This window comes from Haemaphysalis longicornis, unplaced genomic scaffold (assembly GCF_048455015.1).
Source record: "Haemaphysalis longicornis isolate Haplotype H1 unplaced genomic scaffold, Haemaphysalis longicornis Haplotype H1 scaffold_184, whole genome shotgun sequence".
Lineage (NCBI taxonomy): Eukaryota > Metazoa > Arthropoda > Arachnida > Ixodida > Ixodidae > Haemaphysalis > Haemaphysalis longicornis.
In genome coordinates this window covers 384,824-410,030 of record NW_027526285.1, presented here as the reverse complement: position 1 = coordinate 410,030, position 25,207 = coordinate 384,824, and the positions used below count along the sequence as shown (strand labels likewise).

Below are 25,207 nucleotides of genomic sequence, written 5' to 3'. Positions count from 1 at the left end.
CCGTCTGTCTGTCTGTAGCTCGATTCAGCCACCTGGCCGAAGTAAAATTGACATTGCGCAATAGTCTTATGTACTCAAAGCCAACTGTAAACGTCTAAGCCCGGTTTATATGTTCATACTTGTCAACTTTGTTGAACAAGAACAAGACATTACGCAAATATAAGACAGGAAATTAGTACGCAAGGGATATTCACAGTGTTCCTTTATTAAAAAATTCATGGATGCTTGGTTTTTCGATAACAAATGATATTCTACATCTGCTGCAGAAAACGGCCGCCACCTGGTGGCATATAAAAAATCACGCGGCAACAGCAACGAAAGGTTTCACTAGCTAGGTTCCACGTTCTGCTTGGAACGCACGTGGAGCACGGCCACGCGGTTCTACGAACCTTGCAGTCGGCCGCCTCCATTCACGCGCGTCTCCGCCGTACTGCAGCGCTGGCATCGAGGAACCCCGCCTGTAGCAGTGGAACGCGGTAAATTCAAATCGCCTTGCGCAAACCTTTAGTGTGTTTACCTTGGTATGAGCGCGACGGTACAGGAACAGCATGAGAGGTGAGCGGGAAAGCAAAGGGAGCATTTCCTTGGCAATTGTCGGCAAAGACTATCGTCTTTTGACGACATTTGCAACGAAAGGAGCAGATACGCGGCCATTGTTTTTTTATTCTTGTTACATAACTGGGTTGTATATTCGTACCAACTTCCTTTTGCCATTCATCGCGAATGTTTCCGTGCTTTTTGTATTTTTATTGATGTATTCGTTTTGCACCGCTAACCTCAATAACGCCCAATGTGCCATGAGGGTATCCGAAATAAATAAATAAATAAATAAATAAATAAATAAATAATAAAAAATATGTAAATAACAGCTGCCGCTCCCTGTCTCGTGGTTATTGTTGTTATAAATTTCCATAAAATTAGCCGACTAGCGCGGATAACAGGCTTTACGCAGTCGTGGTAGCTCCAGAGCATGGATACAATGTGTGTGCGTGTAGTTACCTTATTTAATTTTTTGGCCCAGACAGCCGATGAATCCACCCAGCAACCGAGTACAATCCTCGAACCCGATTCTTGGCATGGCTATGGTTAATATGTGGGTAAACGCCTATTTTATTATTTTTAGCATTACTACGGACCATCTCCGGCCATGCTCACCCGATCTCTCCGGTCAACCGTGTAAGGACTAAGGATGTGTCACGGACTAAGGACGCCTGGAATAAGGAAACCCATCCCACTGTCACGGCACATCCGCCACCGTGTCTTCTACTAAACGTTTATCGATCTCCCCCTCCCTATCTCTCTGTCTCACTCACTCATTCTTATGAAATAGGAGAACCAACACATTGATCCAGCAGCACTGGCACTAACGTCGTTTCTCGTTCCACTTTAGGAAATTACGCGAACTACAATTAACTAATCTTTCCCCTTGGGGACTTGCTGGCACCACAAAGCTTGTGTATAAAATTACGACATTTAATTGTCATCTTCAATGAAAAAGCAACCCCTGAGTTATGATTCTTGCAGAAAATGAATGCGTGGTGGTGACAGGCTGTATCAGGTACATTAAGCCCCCTAAAATATTGCTGAATTTCAGTCCGCGCGCTACTGAGTGACTACCCCTGGGGCTTGCGTCTGCGGAGAGGAAATGTTACATAAGAGAACTACTTCGGCATTGTCGTGAGGCTGTAGATGGAGTGCGCTACCGAATAGGCTAATCTTCCCCCAGCCAGCACCCCGGACAACAAAGAGGGGAACGAAGCGATTTTGGACGGACTAGAGGCTCGCATTTCCCGCTCTCCGGGGAAGCGCTGCCCGGCCTGTGAAAAAAATTAGCAATTGCTTAGCTCGGCCAAGCCATCATATACGTAGCATGAGCTAAGGTTCAACTGGTTATTCTTAGGTTTCCTGGTTGTCTACGATTAGCTGATTATCATGCTTACTGCTGCTAAAACATTTTTCAATCCAATACAGTCCAATACAATCAAATCTAATCCAATCCAATTGAATCCAATTCAATCCTGGTTGTCCAGTATTAGCTGATTATCATGCTTACTGCTGCTAAAACATTTTTCAATCCAATACAATCCAATCTAATTCAATCCAATCCAGTCTAATCCAATGCAATTGGATTCAATTCAATCCAATCCAATCCAGTCGCGGCTGCCGCGGCTCCGGCGCGCGAGCTGTGCGCCGTGAGACGTCACTGCTCCTCGTGCATGCGCAGCACGGCTCTCCAGGAGCCACTACGTCGTAACGATTGCTCTAATGAATTTACGAGGTGCGCACAAGGACGCGCAATGCGAGATGCCCACGCGCTCGCGCACGCACGCCCGCACCAAAATATGGACATGGACTTCTTACTGCTAATAGCATTTTATGTTCAGAGCACCCCTTTCTATTCGGAAATTCAGTTACACTCTTAGGTTTGTGTTTCTCGTAGGACACAAATTTTCATCAGCGAACGATCACCCACTTCAGTTTAGGCGGCTCCGCTTCTCACATTCAAGAAACAAAAAAAAATAGCGCTGCAACGGCAACCTTTAAATATTGTCCCGATTCCAACGTGAAGAAGCTAGCAACTTTAGAAACCGTGGTCTCTGGCTGTGGTTCTTTTTATTTTCCAAGCGGCGAATTTGTTGTTCGATCTTCATTAGACACAAAATCATAAGGAATTTATGATTTTCTTAATTACACGGATGAACTTTCTCGTGAGTGGTTACGTTTTTGGAATGTATTACGTTTTTGGTGTCATGACGAACATTTCTGACAACTCAGGGGCCATATTTTCCCATTTCGTAGTTCGTTCCTACCCCTAAATTTGTCAGGTAGCGTTGCAGAAGGTGAACAGAGTACTTTTTAGGGGCAGTACCTTTGGACCGCACAATGCCCGTTCGCGTGCGTACGCATGACAATTTACAATCGCAAAAAATCACACAGGCACCGGCAGGATTAGAGCCTGTGTCTGGTAGACCAGATAGAGATAGTGTCAATCGTCTTACCCATTGGGCCTCGACCGTGCGTGAGTACCCGAGAGTCTAACGGCCTAGGCCCTCGCCTGTAACGGTGCGGAGTACCTTGGGACCTCCCAATGTCCGTCCGCGTCCATCCGTGCGCACAGCACCATCAAGCGAAAATCAAGCGAAATTCTGTTTGAACCGTGAGTTGCAGTTTCATTTGGGGAATAATCGAGGTGTAACTCACGGCTCAAATCGAATGACAGTCGGGGCGCAACTTTGATGTCATTTGGACTCCCCGTGCTCGAAATCCTCGCCATCATCTACATAGTGAGATGCTGCCATTTTTTTGTTGAGGGTTTTAAAAATTCAAAATTTGGCAAACTTCAAGTAAGAAATACCGTGCATATCGGGGTACTAATTAATAAAATTTTGCTCATTCCTACACAACTCCAGGTCTGACAGCAGTATTTGGAAGACATGGATAGAAATCCAAGCATCTAGTGCATTTGTAGAGTTTAAAGCTTATCGGCAGCATAATCTTGTTTTAAGTTTTAAAAAAGCATTCGGAATAACTTTCAGGGTGGGTATTAAACTGTTTTTAATCGGCTAAAATTACAATGTTGCATTTTTTTCGCGGTTATTGACGACGGAGGCAAAATAAAGGAATGCGATATTCAAGGCATCAAATGAACATTAACAACAAAATCAAGATTTTCTACTCACGGCTTATTCTTCTTCAGTGCGAGACTTGGTGTTGTTTTAAAGCATGAAAGAGTAGTTTTTTGTTTCAGTGCGCTGAAGAATGCGTAAATTTTAAATTTTGTTATGTAATTCTGGTGCGCCTTTTGTTGAGTACATTTACCTGTTTGGTTGTGTAGGTGTTTCTAATCTTTTCACGCGACATAGTCATTATCCTTGTGCGTTAACGTGCGCTAGCATGCTTTATCGCGTTTCCCACCTGTAGCATGTGCACATGCTGGTACGTCGGTTCACGCCGGTTCTAGAATTTTCCCTGTAGGTTTTCAAGTATAACGCCGCTCCCTTTCTTTGTTAGCGAAAATTTGGTTTATTACATCTTCGCGAATTTTTAGCGTTGCTTCACTCCACTTACTTCATTGACTTTTAGGGATGCTCATAAGATCCACCTTATTGTTCCGCTTTTTACATGGCGTTCGTGTCTCTAATAATCTGCTGTCTCTGAGTCATTTATTTGGTTTTGTGTCGTGTAGCGAAACTTACGATAGCAGGGGACTGCTGCGAGCGCTATTTTGAAGCAAAAAACTGTCATAAAGCTAAAAGTCCAAGTGTTCGGTACAGTACTGAGGGCCGCAATGCAACTAAACACTTTACTTCCCGAACCAGCTGAAGAAAAACGCAAAAAAAAAATTCCATCAACTCAAAGAGCTTCTCGTACGAGACAGTAGCGAGATCACTGATTCCGCATGCAGTAAAAGCACTACCACTTGAAAACCGACTGCCGAAGGGGTCAGTACCGTATTGTCATCACGGTAATGGGAAGTTGGCACTACAGTGGGGAGTCCGTCTACCCGGCAGTCTACCAAAACGGCCTACCCCCTTCGAAATACTGAATCCTGCCTAAGTAATGATACTGAAATACACAAGAAGAGGCAATGATAGATAGAGATGGGAACGATCGCATCTTAGGAATTGGCAACCTCCCGAGCAATAAAGCTTAGGTTTAATACCGCTTGTTATACGTTTGCGAGCCACTCAGATGGCTTGGCCCCCTTTAAGACAAGCGGTGAATCCGCCTTCACACAAACGGTATTGAAATTGGAGCAAAACTAAAGTCCTCGGAAAGCAACGAAACCCGTGTACCACCGAGGCTGAGCTAAGAATCCGAGGTCTGAACGTGGAGAAGGTCGCTTAATGTAGTGTCACTAGATGAGGTTTCAGAGTATCGGCACTCTTTTCTCCTGTTGTGCCTGGCCGCCGCCGCGATAATTGGTCCTTTCGCATCACGTGACATTTGTTTAAACTGCGCTGGTTCATGGTCGCCGCCATTTTGTCGTTTATGCGTTTTAGTCGGTCAACTCTGGTAGGCTTAGCCTGTCTTACCTGCGCTGCGGCTGCGCACGCGTTCCGAACGCGAATAAAAGATAAAGCGTGTATGAGCATTTGAGCGGCAGAACTGCACCCGAAGATGCCGTTTTGCTGCATCTTCGGCAGTATTGTTAAAAAACGACCCGGTCGAAGTTAGCGGCGAGGCCGTAGACGCGGCAACCTCGCAACACTGATGAACGACAAAATGGGCGCCGTTGCCGACTTGCCGGCATCAGTGGCGGTGTTCTGATACCTTATCTACTGACACTAGCTTAAGGAATAATGCATTAAGACAATTTGTTATTATAAAGGGGGGCTGGTGATTCGTGAAACAAAATACGGATGGTTTGGGTAGAGTTTTGTTCAGCGCAAGTGTACTCATGAAACATCGTCCGCCTGCAAAGTGAAATGTCGCAGCAGCGAACGTCCCCATCACGTACGGACCAGAATTTCGTCATGTTCACTAGTCTAAGGTGACACGCAAAGTACCACAACACTAGCCGAGTGTGTTTTGTTTCTTTTTTTTGGCAAGGTTCACAAAAATGGAGTTGTTTATAGTATGGTTTTTCGGTTCTCTTGCGTTCTGTGCAAACACAGAGCAGTGTAACAGAGGGATGTATGGTTCTCTTTTGCGTACAGAAAGATCGACGTTCAAAAGGAGGCGGACAAGGAAATGCCGTTGCCACGCTATCCTGACTGCGATGTTCCCTGATGCATGGTCACCTGGTATAGTGGTGTTGAATGCCGTGTTGAATGGCTGTACAGGTGCGTGTTTTCGCACAACAAAACCTGTGAGCTACAGGATACGTCTTCCCGAAAGTACACTTGGGCTTGTTCCTCGATACCGTAGTGTTTTGCCAGTCTAGCGCTCTATCACCAGGAATTGAAGGGTATAGTTCTGTAACGGGACAGCCATAACCTGTAACGTCTTCGAAAAGGCAGAGGGCCCAGGGGCCCGGCTATGGGTTGTCTCGTCGTCAGAGCTATCTTCCGATGGTTCGCACTCAGAACCGCGCTTCCCGCCGTTACCAATTACACGCCCAACGCCTATCAGGCCCCCTGTGCCCACCCCCTGTGCCCACCAAACGCCACAAAAAAGGTAAATAAAAAGACGCTGTATGTATGTATGTATGTATATATGTATGTATGTATGTATGTATGTATGTATGTATGTATGTATGTATGTATGTATGTATGTATGTATGTATGTATGTATGTATGTATGTATGTATGTGTACTGATTGATTGATTGATTGATTGATTGATTGATTGATTGATTGATTGATTGATTGATTGATTGATCGATCGATTGAAGATGTTGTTAGCCAGGGGGGGCAGTGAAGACAATAGGAAATGGATAGCTGGGTGGCACATCGTGCCTACGGTCATGAATCCTGTCAAATGGGCTGACATATTCCGAATTGACTCCGTAAGTGACCGCAAATGTTAGGGTCCAGCGTATTTGCGAAACTATCAAGTATACGTGTCTCTCCACCGGTCCAGTTCATATATTAACACAAATGTAAACCATCTGCTTACTAATAATACATTGTCACCGGTCACGTAGTAGTTGTTTTACGCTTCCCAGCCCTACGAGGAAGCCTGCAGAACAAACAACCAAAGGGATGGGCCAACGGGCGAGAGGGAACGAGTGAGCTTGCATTCCTGTATCGCTCCCTTGGCAGCCTGCACTCGATCTGATTTACTGATGGCGAGCGCAACGGGTGTAGCCAGAAGCACCAAGAAAGGCACCCAAGAGCGGTACGAAAGAGACCCGCGGTCGATGCCAACTGTCCTCCAGCAGGAGGATCCCAGTCCAGAAGGCCGAGGCGTGAAGGCGAGATAAGCGAAGATGTGCGGACTCGCATCTTATTTCCTGAGCCTCCCAGCCGGCTGCATGAAGAGCAGGAAACGGAGGAGCCGGTAGATAGTGCCGGACAGGAGGTAGCGCATTTTCATTTCGCGGCATTTCCGCTTGGCTCCCGGCCAAGACACACACAAACACGCGGTCCAACCGGAGAAGGCGGCCAGTAAGGACCGACCCGCGAGAAACCGCCGTCGCGCACTTCAAAGGCTCCCGAGACAAGTCTCGTCTTCCATTGCCGCCCCTGTTTCCCCCACCCTTACCCGTTACTCCTCCCTCCTCCCTCTGGGTCGCGAGCCGGCGTCGAGCACCCACCCAATCGCCTGAAGGCATCCTGGCTTTCCCGGGCCTCTCTTGACTTTTGATTCGACTGATTCGGCAGGGGCCCGGTCACTCCTCTGATCTTGGGTGGCTCCCCATCCCGAATTTGGTCCTTTGGATACCCCTTTTTGGCGCACTTTTTGGCGTCGTTTTGGCGCCCTTTTTTGGCCTTGTTCGTGGCACGGCTCATGGTATTTTCGTGCCTGCAGGGGATGACTCTAGGGAAGAATTCTCGCTCCGTTTAGATGCCTACACCCGACACGTTCGCTCTCTTTGATTATTTCCGCTTTTTTTCTCTCGTCCTCACCCTCTATCTGTTCAAAAGGGTGGGTTTGTGTACAGGCGGGGGAGGTGATTCCGATTTAATCAGATGACTCGGCAAGAAGGGTGAGAATTTTCGAGAAGTCACGGAAGGAGGGGGAAACGCGACGACGTTCTTCTCTGTGCATAGTTCGATGCCGGATCAAGATTCACGGGCCATGGGCGACGAATTTGGTTTTAAATGAAAAAAACTTTTTCGCCGCCGTCTATACTGAGAACGTCTGGATGACAATCATGAAGTTCTGGACAAGCTCAAGCAGACGTGATGCCGCATCTCCATTAATAAATGACCCCCAGAAATAATTCGGTACCAAAACATGTTTTTTCGTAAAACTTTGCGGATATGCTTTTGTTCTTGGCATCTTCCGAGACATCATTTGAGGGTGGGGATGAACTGAGCCGACTTTCTTTGGGTACCCGACTCGTGCATCACAAAAACCGATCCACCACTGACGGGAAATCACTTCTTACTTCTATGACATAAGCGTCATTTAAACTTTATTATTCAACTTGCATAAACTTCGAGTCCGCCTTTCGTGGTGCGCGTAATATACATCCCCATTCAAGAAAAAAAACGACACGACTAGCGCAGTCTGCTTTACAAATTCATGTCACCAGTGTTTCCTCGTAAAACCGACATGCTGAAGAAAAGCTAACTTAGCCAAGTTATACCGTCGAACTATGAGAAAATCGCTAAAATTTCTAATAAAAATACGCAGGAACTTGTTTCAAGGTTGTTTAAACGATGTGGAGCACAGATTGACTGAATGTTTTAGTATGTTTGAAGGGAGACATCCGCAATGCCTAGTTTCAGTTATAAGAAATTGGCATGAAATAACTGGAGGCGGTTTTTATATGTACCAGCCTTCCCCGATCCCTTACCACTCCGCATTACCACCCCGTGAAGACGTTCCCATTTTTTTCACGAAACGAAACATTGCTATCCATGAGCGACTAGCGTAGTATGCTCGATAGCATTTCGGAGTACTGTGTGATGCTGCTGCTAAGAATAGGGGGTAATACGTATAAAAATAGCGTCAGCAGAGCGAAAGTTTTGACTATTCGCAGCAGCCATACTCAGCATTACTTTCTTTCCCAAGGTATTGAAGAACGTTTTTAAAATGTTGAGATTAGAGGCGGCATTTAGCCGTATATTGCACGTGGATTCTGATGTCATTTTCTTGCAGAATTTCAACAAATAAGTGATGTATAACAGGTAACTCACAAGACTGATGTTACCACGCATCAGCTTTCCGGGCGACCACGTTCGCATCACCATTGCTAGTTACTGCGTTTTCCTACTTCCTGCCAAAAAATATTAAAAACAACATCATAATTTTACAAAATAGCATAGGACGTCCTTGAGCCTCAATTGGATTGCATTGCCTGGATGGCCGAATTCATTTAGCGTAGACGTTGCCACTTCGCCACTTTCCTAAGATTACGTATTTTTACATATTTTTTGATCAAACGTCAATAAATTTGAAATGTTTCCGTAATTTATAAATTATTATTAGCAATTTATAAGGGCGTACTTCCCTTCAGCGGCAATAGTACGAAATAGCATCTGGAATGTTCTGATATAGTCTCTAGGAGAAGTTATTGACCCGTACGCAATGCCGCCACATTTTTCAGTGAGCAACAGTGCGGAGAACGTGAGACAGAAAGTGGGACGTATGTGTCCCGGAGTCCAAGAAAGGGATACAGAGATCGGTGTAAGCGTGGTCTTTCTGGCTTCCTCTGGCTTTCTGACGTTCTTTGGAAAGCTAGCTTTCTCACATTGCTTGTTTCGCAGTGAAGCATGACCTTCTACGGAACAGCGCGATTACAGAAAACGGCTCTAACTCTTGTGTTAGCAAAAGTATTCCAAAACAATTGAAATGAAAATTAGCCGCTAAGAATAGTCTACAACACGTCGAATTTCCCTTACTTGTCTTGATTAGTTAGTTTCCAGTAAAGTTGTAAAGGTTACAGAATTACTGCTTGCTGTGAAAACATGGCCAGCTAACGAAGGAGTATGGTACAAAAAACTTCTGTTACTTTTGTTTTACAGGACTATCCAGAAAAAACAATATAAAAATTATCCGCCAAGACGACTCCAGCATTACGCACAAGAAAGAAGCTGGAACTGAACAAAATCTTCGTAAAGACAACCCATAACTCCGCCGTTTCAGCAGATTTCCCACTGGGTGGAACTGAATTTACTTTTTCTTCTGGGAAAAACACCCAGTGAGGATTCGCACTTGTACTGGTTCCCGGCAGAGCAACTTTGGCCCGGAAGACAAACAAACACGAAATTGGCGCCATTGGTTCTACTAATATTACTGTAACCACCTAAACTTGTTTGTCTTCTTTTTTAACGGAGACGGCGTCTATGCCACATTGGCAGAGTGTTAATTACTAATCAAATTAATCAATCAATCAATTCGTTTATGGGCAAATTGATAGCGGAAGAAATAACCAGAAGACATGAGGGGAGCACGACATTTACCAAAATATCAGATCCGTCTATGATCAAACATTATATCACTGCAGCGTTTGGAATTAGGTCTTGCGAAGGATGTCTTAGTGTACTCCGGCCCATATTTTGGTGTCGCGATTTCAACTTCGAATTTTTGAAAACTGAACCAAGACGACGGCCATGGGGCTCCAATGCCCCTGGACTGACTACACTGGCCAGGAACGGAGAGTAAGAAATGCCCCTGCCACACGGTCTTATAAACACAAGTAGGGCACGATAATTCATATCATGGTAAACATATAATATGGCCACAGTTCAGGCTGACCATGAACAAATAATATTGGTAAATTGGAATCCATAAATAATAATAGTGGGGTTCAACGCGACGACGCAACGCGGCGATGAGGCTCGCCGCAGTGGAGGGCTCTGGATTCATTTTGACCACCTGGGGATCTTTAACGTGCGCGGAAATATCGTACACACGGGCGCTTTTGCTTTTGGCCTCGATCATAAAAGCGGCCACCGCGGCTGGGAACAGAACCCGCGACCTCGTGTTCAGCAGCACAACGCCTTAGCCACTGAGCCACCGCGGCGGGTGAAAATGCATAACTAGCAAGTATACGTCGAGCTGGTGGTTAAAATAATTAGCCGCGTATTTATTTGCTTAGTTGCAAATGTAGTCGAAGAAATATAGCCTTCTGTCACTCCTTTAATGTAACGCCATCTCCACTCTTTCACCTCAAGCTGCTCACGCTGTTAGTCGACCAGGTTGTTCACGCTCTTCCCATCTCCTTCCGATCCCCCCATGTTGAAATCAACGGAAGTTTGTTCCATTCAATATTGCCGGGATCGCACTGTTCGCGCGGCATCTCTTGAGAGAGCATGCTTTTATTTCAATTCTTTTACATGTTTCACACCTCGACGCGTTGTTTTCTTTTCATTTCCTTACTATAATCATCACCAAGAACTAACTCATGTCCTCTGAAGGAAGAAGGCCTCTTTTGCTGACCTTTAACCGCTCCTGTCCTGAGCTGTCAGAGCCCTTTCTTTGCCTCTGAACTTGCTTATTAACACGAAAGCGTTTCATTCCGGGATTCACGGAAATTTCACTTACGTCATATTCGTCACGGAAGTGACGCCAGTGCAACGAAGAAAGCGGCCTGTAAAGGGTGCACCCCTGCACACGGGGTCTTCTTGCGGGGAAGCAATCTTTTAGTGCTAGAGAGTACGTTACACTTTGGGTTGTTCGTTTTCTGGTTTTATATTTTAACGCGAAAGTGTTTGTTGCCGGGATACACCAAGAATTTACTGACATCATATCCGTCAAGGAAATGACACCAGTACACCTTTACCGACGTGACCCGCCAGCTGGACGTCACTCGCGATGCACACCCACAAGACAGCCGCCTACCCGCAAACCATGCTCAGCTGCAGATTTCGCTGCATATTTCAGTGTCGTGTTTTACCGATTCCTATGATAGAGGAATCAACCACAGTTTTTTTCACCTCAATTCTTTAGCCGCAATGCCACCGATGATTGTGGTGACTATCACGTGTGGGAATGTATTACGGGTGGGTTTCTTTTTTTTTAACCCTCTAACGCTATAAGCAAATTTTACACAAAACCCAGTCGATTCCATAAACTGTAAGTGTTGACCAACTCGTGCCGCTACGCCAGCTCTCTTGGAGAGCCGGTAAACTATAAGTGTTGACCAACTAGAGCCCCTACCTTAGCGAGAAGCCGCTACGCTAGCTCTCTTAGAGAGCCGGTAAACTATAAGTGTTAACCTACTGGTTCTGCTACCACAGCGAGAAGGGAACTATAAGTGCTGACCAACTGGTCCCGATACCATAGCGAGAAGCCGCTAAGCTAGCTCTCTTGGAGAGCCGGTAAACAACAAGTGTTGATCAACTGGTGCCGCTGCCATAACGAGAAGCCCACTACTCTAGCTCTGTTGGAGAGGTGGTAAACTGAGAAGCCACCAGCCAGATATGCCACCGGAGCTAGTGGCAACGTGCGTACGACGCATGGTCGATCGTTCTCTCGTGCCCGCGAAGTGAGCGCGGCGCTGATTAAATGATGCGCGCTGAAACATTCAAAGGACGATCGCGCGAATGTATCGCGGCTCTCGGCGCCGACCCCAACCGCTACAATGCAGTGTTCAAGCATTGCTTTTACGGCTTTGCTGGGGTTTGCGCGTGTTCGCTAGTGCGTAGCCCTTAAACTTAGGTTAGCCGGAGAAAGACAAAGTTGAAAAGGTGACGTCCTCAACGTCGGGTCGGGGGCGTGAAAGAGATGGAGTCGGTGGTGTTGCCGGAGGAGAGAAGAGAATTTTTCAGTGCCACTTACTGAACAATTCATTCGGGGCTGCCTCTAATGTGCGGTACATGTCGAGGTTTACCGAGAACATATCGCCTGTGCCATCCAGTGCAATATTCATGTCGAAAAAAGCTTAAATATCGCGAAGTCACTGTACTTTCACACCATAGGTACAATATCTGGACACTGTGTCGTAGTCTGTAGGTTATCCTCTTCATAACTTTCGAAATCGACTGTTTTGTTTGGGCTATCGAAATGTGCAAACTTTAAAACTTCGGTGTCTCCCTCTGTCAGTGAAAAGAACTACCTGCCGCCCGACAAAAAAAATTGGCCGGGTATCGTCTTGCTTTTCTGCAAATGAAATCTGCCATGGCTATTTTGTGTCCTCATTGCTGAGCGCAAATAAATCTTCAGTCGTTGTTGAGGCGCAATATAAGTACGTATAGCCAAGGCTGCCAGGAGTGTTTTAATTACGATTGCACTTTGATTGGTTCTAATGGTGCCCAAACCAAACAACTTGAAGGGAAAGCTGAGCTGGCTCAACAGGCCATGGAAAGAAGAATTACAGGAGTTACGTTAAGGGAGAGGAAACAAGATATCGTAGTTCAAATAAACAACAAATCATGCCGCCCTCCGTTTAACAACGACGATGGCTGAACGCGGAGCTTTTTCATGATGGATTCTTTGGTTGGTCAATGCCGCAATGCGAGTATATGCTACTCTAGAGGTACACACAACTTTTGTAGAGTACCCAAAGCAACTCTCGAGTGTGCACTCCGTCGGCGTAGCGTTTGGGTTTGGGGTGTACGGCACGAATCCGTACCTGCTGCTTGGCGTTAAGTGAGCAATGTTTTGAGTGGGTGCCGGTTTGAGGTGTTAAACCCCAAGATGTTATGTTAGGCCTAACGTCCTAAACCTGAAAATGGGAAGTTAGGCCTAACGTCTTGTGGCTAACTGCCTTACAGCATACAGAGCAACACCATTCTCATCCTACGTCGAGCTGTGGGTAACGGCTGCCGATGTTCACCTCACAGCATGATGTTAGGCCTATTTGCGTCGGGCTGTTTCACGCGTGCGTCACTCCCTCCCTCTGCTGCACGTCAACCTTTAGTAAAGGGGTCGTAACGGAGCTGTCGGCAAGCTTCGCAGGGGAGGTTTTTAACTTTGCTACAGTTAACTCGCAATCATCATCGTCGGAGAAAGTTGGCTTTCCTGCAGGCGTATTCGCGTTACAGACGCCATCAGTGTGAACACTAAAGCTTCGCTTAAAGAAACAGACTCGGGCTGTCCACACAGTTAGGCGAAATGACAACCGTTGGACCACCAGGGTAGCAGAGTGCATGCTCAGAAACTGGTCTAGAAGAGGGGGAAGGCCAACAAGTCGACGAAGAGACGAATTAAGGAAGTTCGGAGGCAAAAAAAGGACTCAGCAGTGCAGGACAGGAGCGGTTGAAGGTCAACGGGAGAGGCCTTCGTCCTGCAGTGGACATGCGTTGCTGTTGGTGATGATTATGATAAAGACATTATAAGATAACAGTGCATTGAAGTTTGAAACATGTAAAAGAGAAGTGAAATAAAAGCATGCTGCCGAGCTGCCCACTTCTCGGGAACAAGAACATCTCAGGTTTCAGAAGCCTCTGCCAAACTCGCTTGTGAGAAGTTTCGCTGACCTCGTTTCATTGTGGTGTTCCACCCCTTAATCGGTACCTGTATCGGGCAGATCTAACAACCTCACCCTTGTGCACCTTTTCCCATGAAATTAAAGAAGATGAACATTTCTTCCTTTTTTGCCGCCGATTTTATTATTAATCGAACAAGGCTGCTAGGGGCTCTCCTTCGGCGTCTTGGACTGCCATTAACTCTGGCAGAGCCTTTGTCTTTTGGGTTGCACGAAGCTAGGCCACTGCCATGGGGGTGTCTGCCACGCCGTCCGTTCCTTTCTTTCAGATATGGCTCGTCTGCCTTGCTAAAACGATTCCGATCAGGCTTTCGCGTTCCTCTTTCTTTTTCTATTTCTCTCGTCAATCTACGTACAAAATTCTTTCTTGTACTGCACTGTTTTTCTTTGTCAGGTTCTTTTGAATGCCAAAAAAAATTCTCTTGTCCAATACCCCTGAGTGGGTATGCGTCAGTTTATGGGCCACCACTACCGCCACCCAAAACATGGCGCCCGAACCGTGCGATCCACGGAAACACGAATGGAACGAACTTCCGGTGAATTTATTATGGGATGATCGGAAGGGGAGGGGAACAGTACGAGCGGCTGGACGGGGGGGGGGGGGGGGGGGGGGGGCAGGGGGGTTGGAGAGGGTGTTACATAGAAGGAGTGAAAAAAGGCTATAGTCCTTCGGCTACATTTGCAACTAAGCAGATAAATACGCAGCCAATTTTTTAACCGTTAGCTCAACGTGTACGGGCTATTTATGCATATCAAATTACCCCCACTATTTGAGCATGTTCGGAATATTTTTACCGTGGCATAAATTGTCTGTTGATAGGGCATTGTGACAGGGGTATTTATTAATCTCCGTTCCCGGGCAGTGTGGTTAGTACAGGGGAATTGCAACCATACGGCTGTCATCTGGGTTCAGGTTTCAAAAATGCGAAGATGGAATAGCGACACCAAAATATCACCCGGAATTCACTAAGACAGCCTTCGTAATTAAAAAGGACCTAATTCCAAACGTTGCAATGATATATTATTTGATAATAGACGGAGCTGTTATTTCAGTAGATTTTGTACTGGTTACATGTCTCCTGGTTATGTCTTCAGCAGTAAATTTGCCCACAAAGGAACTGATTGATTGATTGATTGATTGATTGATTGATTGATTGATTGATTGATTGATTGATTGATTGATTGATTGATTGATTGATTGATTGATTGATTGATTGATGAGTGAGTGAGTGAGTGATTGATTGATTGATTGATTGATTGATTGATTGATTGATTGATTGATTGATTGATTGATTGATTGATTGATTGATTGATTGATTGATTGATTGATTGATTGATGAGAACTTAGTTAACATTTTGCGAATGCGCCGTCTCCGTTAAAAAAAGAAAATAAATTCTAATGGTGACAGTAACATTGGGAGAAACAATGGTGGCAATCTGCGTGTCTGTTTGACTTCCGGGCCAATATTACTCTGCTGGCAATCACTACAAGTGGGAACCCTTACTGAGTGTTTTTTTCCCAGCGAAGGCAAAAGAAAAAGTACACCCAGTTCCACCCAGTGGGAAATATGCTGAAACGGCGGAGTTGTGGGCTGTCTTTACGAAGATTTAGGTGAGTTCAGGCTTCTTTCCTGTGCGTAATGTTAGGGCCGGTTTAGCGGCAAATTTTTTCTTTCTGGATAGTTGTGGCAAAACAAAAGTAACAGCCGCTTTTTTTGTAACCATACTCCCTCGGTAGCTGGCCATGTTTTCACAGCAAGCAGTATTTCTGTAACCTTTACAACTTCCCTAACAACTAACTAATTAATACAAGTGAACGAAATTCGACGTAATAATACACTAGTCTTAGCGGCTAATTTTCATTTAAATTGTTCCTGGATACTTTTGATAACACAAGAGTCAGAACCGTTTTCTCTAATCGTACTCGTTCCGTAGAAGGCCTCGCTTCACTGCGCAACACGCAATGTCAGAAAGCCAGCTTTACAGAAAAATTCAGAAAGGCAGAGAAAGCCAGAACGCCCAAGCTTTCACCGATCTCCTTAACCCTTTCTTGGATAGCGGGACACATACGTCCCACTTTCTGTCTCACGTTCTCGGCACTGTTGCTCCCTAACAAATCTGGCGGCATTGCGTACGGGTCAATGACTTCACCTAGCGACTATAGCAGAACATTCCAGATGCTATTTCGTACTGTTGCCGCTGAAGGGAAGTACGCAGCAAGATAAGCAAAATGTGTTGGTTTTTCATGTTCATGACTCAATTTTTTACGTTATTGCAAGCTACTTTCATGCAGGAAAGAAGCTTCTGGTTGGCGAATATTGTCCTTCTTGCACTAGAGTAACTACATACGAAGAGCCAATAGCTACACTTTCTGATTTCTGAGGATGTACAGATAAACTAAATGATTTTTACGAAAAGTGGTGCGATTCACTTCACTACAGGGCGGGGGCTGTTCATACCGGACCGAAGTTCTTTTGTATGAAGGGAGAAAGAAATATCTCCCTGCTGAAGAAGAACACTCACTGGAAGAATTTCACTGGGATACGTCGAGAGTTAGCATTCCTGCGCCTACGAATCAGAGCCTCAACTCGTGGTGGTGCCGCTAGTGCTCTACCATAAAAAAAAAGTCCACGCTAACTACATATTGATTGTATGCAACGACCCTCTGTGTGAGAATTTATCCCCACCATTTCACCAGAAGAAATATCTGCTCCAAGGAGGTAGCGGGAAAAATGGGTCTCACTTGAGGCAGGTGACCCAACTGGAGAGACGGACATACGAGTCCCACTTTTTTCTCAACAGTGAGACACTCATTACCTGTTGGATTTGTTTTGGTATAACAAAGAAAAGTTAAATAACTAACCTAGAATGTTTTCAAAACGATAACATTTGTTCCCCTGTGTCGACCAAAGGGTTAAAGTAGGCTTCGCCTCTAAACGTATGCAGTGCTAGAAAGAGATCTTTTCAGGGGCAATCTCAGCCGTCTAATATCAAAATGTCAAGGCCCTTGGGCTTGTTTTTATATTTTAAGTACAGAGCACTTTAGGGGCTCGCGTTGTCATCGTAGCTCGCTGTAACATTGTCAAGTGACTGCCGGAATCAGGTGGCGCAGCGAGGTAACGGACCCAAGTAGAGCCCGGAGTACCGTCGTAGGGGGTCCCGCAGAGGCTTCGAAAACCAAGCAGTTGAAATAGTCACAACCATTATAAACTCGTAAACCGCCGGCGCTTGTCATATATCTCCCCGTTGCTTAGCACACCAAGAACTGCAGGTTCTTTTGAGGCAAAATATACCAAATTAACCGGTAGCGCCCGCGTTCATTTAGATACTAACGCTCGTTGGGTTGGTTTCTACGATAGTAAGCGAATATTTAGCAGTGGCTTAGGTCGGCTAGGCCTGGATATACGTAGCGTGAGCTAAGGTTCAGGTGGGTATTCTTAGGTTTCCTGGTTGTCTAGGATTAGCTGATTATCATGTTTACTGCTGCTATAATGATTTCCAATCCAGTAAAATCCAATCCAATCGAGTCCAGTCTGGTCCAGTCTAATCCAGTCACTGCTCCTCGCGCATGAGCAGCATGGCTCTCCAGGAACCACGCGAAACGGCTATCAAGCGGCTCCAGCGCAGCGTCAGACTTAGCTACTGCGCAACGGAGGCGCACAGCTGGGCACGCGCCGGCGCCAGTGCGTCTGCCGTGACTATGACGTCACTCCTCGGGAATGCGCAGACCGGTGAATGTGCAGACCCAATTCTCTACACACCCGTACTCGAACTTGATTATTTTTCCAATCTAGTCCAATACAATTCAATTTATTCCCATACAATCCAAATCCAATCCAATCCAACCCAATGCTCCTCGCGCTTGCGCAGCACGGCTCTTCAAGGTCCACGCGAAACTGCTCAACCTCGGCCAGTGTAGCTTACGCTACAAGAAAGGGGCAGTGCAACGCCGGCACGTGGGGAAGAGGGGGTTGGGAACAAGCACAAAAAGAACAGAAGTTCCGCTGGCGCTGTTTCAGGCAGGGGGCGCGCGACCACTGCAGAGGCGGGAAATTTGAATTGCATGTTCGCTACAGCCCATTATGACGAATTACTGCTCTGCACTTCTGACAGCTTTCACGACGAATGGAGGGGCTCTAATTTTATGAATTTTTCTATAGTGGTAACTAGTTTTTTGCGCGGCGAAAAAACCGTCTCCCGAGACAGCGTGACAAGAGACCAGCAGAGACTGCCATCAAGGCCTGCGTTAGAACAGCGCCGCTGTTAAAAGCTGTTATTAAATGCAATTTGTCGTAATGTATTTATGCATATAAAACAACGCTTCGGTAGAAAAGGCTTCTACATTGGCCACTTTAAATAGTTCAATAATCGGTTAGTTTAAATTTAGCGGTAGTCGCGATGATGCCCTTCAGCAATATTCAGCGGGTGGTATTCTCTCTACAATCTGAGGACACCATGTAGGACGCAGAACTTGTCATTTCTTCACTGTGTATATGCGCCTTTCTATTACCATTTTTCAGGGGCTTCGGTGTGACAGAAGGATCGGCATTTGGACAAGTTGGTATTGGTCAAGCATTTTGAACGTCAGTGTCGTACATACAACACGCGATCGGTCGTAAGGCTTATGTTTGTGTTGCTGTTTCGATGAAATTAGGTGTGAGTGCAGTGTCATCCTTTCGTCTTCATTCTCTCGTGTTGTGTCTACTACTCTGCCGTTCAAAAAAGTTTCGGTACGAAACATTCTTTTCCACGAGCTACGTAAAAGCGAGCTACAATCAAAACCTCCCTTATCATACCCATCTCCCCAATTCTTACGGCACGAAGGGTCCTGTGATGTGACAGGAACGTTTTACTGTTAGCCAACGTTTGCTACTGCAATTGCATTTAGTCTATACTGAATTGTCGAATGGAAACTGAAAGCGCAAATTAGACACGGACAAAGAAAGGGGACAACAGGACGAGCGCTTAACTAGGACGAGCGCTTAACTACAAAGAAAGGGGACAACAGGACGAGCGCTAACTACCAACCAGTTAGTTAGCGCTCGTCCTGTTGTCCCCTTTCTTTGTCCGTGTTTAATTTGCGCTTTCAGTTTACATTATGCATCACCAACAGGCCAAACCATGACCCTTTTTAATTGTCGAGTCACACCATGTGAGCTTAAATATCGGTCATTTTCAATACCCAGTTTAGTGGCGGAAATTCCTGTAAATCGAATGGGGGGGCGACTTGGTTTGCGACGGGAAAAGGAAAGAAAATTCACTGGGGATATCTCGAGAGTGCACGTCAGCTTCTTGGTGCGGCGCTCTACGCTGAACTCACATGGCAAACAAAAGAAAAAGACACTGCACTGACAATGTGCCGTGCAAAGTTCAAATGGCTCCAGTTCACCCCGTTTAACCGTATCTTCGTAGTTCTCTCAGCCCGTCTTCTTTTCTCGTCAGTACCGAATCTCTATTCTCCCGTGTCCTCGGCTTCAAGTTCACCCGACCTTAAATACAATGAATCACTACACCCGGATAGCAGCATTCTGCTGTGCCTTCTACCAGGTGCATCTGCAATAGCCCGTCGCCTGTAAGGCAATCCTTGCCGTTATATTGTTAATTTAGACAGAGATGGTTGGCAATTTTATTGTTCACAACTGTGTTTTTTATTTGCCTTTGATAGCTACAAGACGCCCATGGTGTGTAGGCGTGCTCTGGTGAGTTTTGACACCCTCGTGTTTCGCCCATCTTAACTTTGCTTGAAAATCTTTTAAATGACTTTATACTGCTGTTACGTATAGGGGTTTTCATTTCATTTCATTTCATTTATTTCAACCTTAAAGGCCCGAGGGCATTACATAAGGGAGGGCAAGTGACTAGGTACAGAGCAATGTTCAAACATAACACACACAAAAAAATAAAAGAAAACATACAGAAACTAGAATCGAATACATGTAGACAGTAAAGACAACAAAATACTGCAATGTTGTCTGAAAAATAGAATTACAATTTTAAGGTGCGTACAAATGAAGAATTCTTGACAGGAATACATGAGGTATTCAAATTATCGATAACAAGCAGGCTGCTCAGACAAGTGGTCGGTGAGCTTGGAGCGGAACATTTCGCGGTCGGTGCATGACGTGCAGTGCTCCGGTAGAGCGTTCCACAGAACTATTGCGTGGGGAAAAAATGAGGTGTTGAATGCCGATGTTTTGCCGGAGATACGAGCAATGGGTTTGCTGTGATTAAGGCGTGCTGAAGTCCTGTGCGCTGGTTGAAGCAAGGGATGCCGATAGCGGGGATGATAGTAGTAGCTGTGAAGAAGGCATAGGCGGGCGATAATTCGGCGGGATTCTAGTGTTGGGAGGCAGAGCGAGAGTTTTATTGCAGTGACGCTGGTTCTAGGGGAGTATTGCGAAGATATGAAGCGGGCGGCGCGGTTTTGAATGGATTCAAGTTTTGTTGTTAGGTACGCTTGGGACGGATGCCAGATAGGTGCCGCATATTCAAGTTTCGGGCGTACGAAAGTTATATAAGCTAGTTTTTTTACTTCGGAGGATGCGCACTTGAGGTTGCGTCGGAGGTAGCCAAGAGATCTAGATGCTGCAGAGAAGATTGTATCGATATGGGTAGTCCAGGATAAAGATGAAGTCAAGTTAACCCCGAGATATTAATCTGAAACGAATGCTCACCGCACACATGCATGCGCAGTAGCACATTTGTGCGGGAAGAAGCTTGAAGGAACAATTCGTACAGCTGTATGCTAGATGTAGGGCGGCCAGTGCTGTTGTGGCTGTCCGTAAAACAGTAGATGAGATTCACCCACCACAATCGGAGCCTCAACTGTGGAAACGTAAAGCGGCTGATGACGTCAAGTTTCCATAGACTGAAGAGCTAATACTTGAAACTTACTGGTTCAGTATTTGATGTACGCAGGGAATCTGTAATTGCAACACGACTGCTGTTCTTGCCATCAGGGCGTAGGAAGCGCTGAGTTTTCATGGATACGTAAGTTTCGAAGACGTATAAGATACCATTACGTTCAGCGTCGCTACTGCCCAACTTTAGCACTACCAACACGAGCGTCACAATTTTTGTCACTATCATTCACTTTTGGGCGTCTTGTACGTTTGAGTACGTATGAGTACGTATCAGCACAATATGTATGAGCACCCGGCTTCCACAAAATCAGATGAAAGCGTAAAATTCTACCAACCTACGTTTTACAGCTTACTTTGTCAGGTCAATACCCTTGAGAATAACCGCAGACCCACGGCATCATCAGACTCTCATCTAACCGGCTAAATTGGGCACTAAATTCGAAAACACAGTTGGTCTGTATATTTACCCGCCGGCGAAACATTTTTACCACTTTTCCTTGGTGATACAGTTGACTCGTGATAATTCAAACTCGGGTAATTCGAACGTTTTGCTTGTCCTTTCCGGAAAGTATCTGCTGCATTCGCCATTTCTTCTAGCTGCACGTTTGTATCATTATATCACGGGCAGTCACAAATAAAGCCTATTACCTGTATGGACCTGTCAAAGCAATGAAATGGCCTCCCTTGACCAAATCGAAAACTTTATTTTTAACTCTGATACAGAGACAAGACAGTAAATAATTCGTGGTTTTTAGTGTGAATCATCATCATCATCATCATCAGCCTACTCAGGTCCACTGCAGGACGTAGGCCTCTCCCATCGACCTCCAACCGCTCCTGTTCCGCGCTGCTCCTGTCCGCAGTTTGCCACCCCCCTTCCCCAATTTTTCCATTGCAACCCTCGATCAGGTTAATCACCTTCTCCTTCTGTTAGACCCATCAATTACCATCCACTCTGTTACCGTAATTGTCCACCGGTTGTCCGTTCGTCTCACAACATGTCCAGCCTAAGTCGGTTTCTTTTTTTAAGCTATGATATCGTCAACTCTAGCTTGTTGTTTGATCCAGGTGGCTCGTTTCCTGCGCCTGAGTGTTACTCCTAAGATTATTGGTTCCACGACCCGCTGAGCCGACCTAAGTTTGCTATCTAGTTGTTCAGTAAGGTGCCGAGTTTCAGCTCCATGTGTGATAACCGGCAGTATGCACTGGTTGTAGAATTTTCTTTTGAGTGACCGAGGTAGCTTACTTTTCTTTGTTTGGGACCGCTTACAGAGTGCTCCCAAACCTAGAACCTATTCTGAGCCTGATTTATCTCTCGTGGTTGGGGTCAGCACTAACCATCTGTTCGAGGTAGTTGTATTCATTTACTTCTAGCGTTTCGTTCCCTAAGCTGAAGAAAGACGTTCTTGCCATGTTTATTCCTCAGAACTTTAGATTTATGAGTATTTATTTTTAGCCCCGCGGCCGTGCTTTCTGATTGTAGTTTCTCAAGCACTGTTTGCAGGTGTTCTGGAGTCTCACTCAGAAATACTATGACGTCCGTAAACCTCAAATGGCTCAACTATTCACTGTTTATCCTTAATCGTATGTTTTCCCAGTCAAGCTTTCTAAACACCCCATCCAGACATGCTGTGAATAGTTTTGGCGAAGATGGTACCTCCCTGTCTTACTCACTTCCGGATCGGGACTTTATCGCTTTGTTCGTGGAGAGTTATTCAGTCCATGCGTTCCTTATATATGTCTTCTAGAAGTCTGATGTAGGTCTCCTCTATTTCGTCGTCTTTTAGTCTTCTAGCACGGCTGCGGTGAGTACGGAACCAAACGCTTTCTCATAGTATACAAATGCCATGTAAAGGGGTTTAGTGTGTTCTGCGGATTTTTCTATCACCTGATTGACAGCATGGATGTGATCCATAGTTGAGTACCCTTTCTTAAACCCAGCCTTCATTCTGGGTTGTCGGAAACCGAGGCTGCCACCAATGCGGCTTACTGAAACTTTGGTAAAAAGCTTGTACACAACCGAGAGTAGGCTCATGGGTCCGTAATTCTTGAGGGCTTTGGTACCTCCCCGCTATGGGCACTTTCTGAGTTTTCAAGCATTCCTAAAATAATACAGCAAACTTCTCTGGTACAATATCTCCTACCTGCTTCAAAAAAGTCTACCGTTATGCCGTCACACCTGCAGCTCTTCTTTTCATGCATTTGAGAGGCTTTTCTACCTCCTCAAACCGTGAACAACACTTCAGGATTCTGTGTAAATGTTGTACTGTTAAGTATATGCGAATGTTTCCTTACACCACAAGTTGGTATGTTTCCCGGAGTCATGTTTATGAGAACTTCTGATCATTCAAAATTCTGATAATTCGAATAAAATCCTGGGATCCCTCGTAGTTAAATTATCATGAGTGCACTGGGTTTTCACAATACGCAATGAAACAGCGACAACACGAGAAAGTGAATGACAGGCCTTTATAATCCAGCCAGCCGTCTAGAACCTTGGAACGGCAAACAAGACAATAGACGTGTTCCTGAGGAGTGGTCTGTTGAAGAAAGGTGATCTAACATGCTTCAAGATGATCTTAGCTTTTGTGTCGGGCGTTAGATGCCAAAGAAAGATAACAGTTTATTGAAATAGCAGAGCTTCTGGATTGTGCCTGGTTAAGCGTAGATCATGAGGAGTGAGTGCCCACGCAGCCAGAAGGCTGAAACATTACTTCTGTCGTAGCATGCGCCGCAGAGTAACAAGGAAACTTATTCGCAGTATAATCGAGTGTTGGTTCGAACGAAGGGATAATAAAAGTAGGTAAAAATGTTATTCGACGACCCCTTGGCTTCACCACACTGACATAACGTACGAGACGACAAAAACCTTTCTTCGTGGTGTTTCTTGTTCATCATGTATGTATTTTGTCGACCGCGTACGCAACGTGGGTACGTTGAAGCTAGTACCTCATCGCGAACGAGAGAGAAAGGAAACGGGAATTGCACAAGTCTAGGTGGACCAAGCCCTGCCAAATAATTTCTGCAACTTCTCCGTGCAAGCGGCCACTTACCGAAACTACGTGAGGCACGTCGTCCGATTCTGTGCACCAAGGAAGCACAACGAGATGAGACGAGGTGTCTCCGCTCTGAGCCTAGTTTTCCCTCAGAAATGTGGTGCACTCTTGTGAAGTTTACAGGGCTACTCTCCTCCATAGGCTATCAAATAAAGCCACCCCTTCACAAAACATGTTCTTGCACCCTGCAAAAATTAAGTTCCGCACGTCTTCGCGCAATCTGCGCCAACGTGTTCTGATTTGCGCCATTCTGCTATAGCTACTAGCATTCATTGATTTCAAAAGCCAGTGTTGTTGCCCAGTTCCCAATACTTTTAAGCAATAATTTACTCATGGAGGTAGATTTCAAAGCAGCGGGAACAGAACGGTATTTTAAATTTATAAGTGTGAGCGTGTAGCATTCGCATTCAAGTGTGTTTTGGAGATACTTTCACTTCTGGTGTCACTCAACCATAAGCTCAGCCGAGAGCTTCCAATTTTGCAAAAACAAGAAAATTGTACCCCTTGCTTAGCCCCATAGAACGTATATGCTACTCTAGGATCAATTTACGACCGCTCACAACGCTGCGCTATGTTTTTATCGACTGGGCTTGCGCGGTTGGAGTGTACTCGAAGGAGGCGCAACGCTGGCGCCCGCGGCGCTCCGCGCAACCGCGGCTGCACTGGGAAGGTTGCGTTCACAGGCTCACCTTGGAACGCTGCTTCGAAGCCCACAGTCTCAGCCGAACACTGCACACACGGAAACCCCACAGCAGCGACCCACAGGCCAAACACCAGAAGCGCAGCCATCTTGGGTCGATAGGGAGCCGGCATGGTTTTTTCTGCGCCCCGTCGAAAAGCCGCACTCGCGGGCGAAACGTTGGCCGGAGCCCGTGCCACCACCTCTGTGGTAAATCCCGCACACACGGGGTCAATGGTCCGCCCCGACACCTCTCTGGTCGCTTCGATGTCCCCTCACGTGCCGGCGGTGGCTCCTGGAGCGTTCCATCGGATGAGAGGGGGCGGTTGTTTTGACTGTTTTGCAGACGGCCGCGGTGGTTCCCGTACGACTGGAACGTAGCGCTTTCGGTGCACTCCGGTTCTACGAAGTGGGTGGACCTCCGTAACACGGCGCTTACACCCCGGGGCACGACTTTGCCGGGACTCTGCAGCGCAGCAGGCGCCTCCTGGTGCCAGCGGTCTGAACCACGCGAGGCGCTCACGCTAGCTGGCGCCCGCAGCGTCGGATTTGGCATCGATCGGCAGTTGAGGTGCGCATATGTGTTGGGGTCTCGCGACCCCACTGTTTGGGCAGGTGTTGAG

General features: G+C 46.0%; 1 protein-coding gene across 1 annotated transcript in view; it reads right to left on the bottom strand.

Annotated features, from left to right (window-relative positions):
* The window catches only part of LOC144166697 (uncharacterized), a gene marked incomplete at its 3' end in the record, with an annotated part of 64,272 nt that extends 39,270 nt beyond the window's left edge, over window positions 1-25,002 (bottom strand). Inside the window, 1 exon segment of the mRNA XM_077696211.1 lies at window positions 24,595-25,002. Within this exon segment, the coding sequence (XP_077552337.1) occupies window positions 24,595-24,718 (124 nt within the window).
* Between the last annotated feature and the right edge of the window lie 205 nt (window positions 25,003-25,207).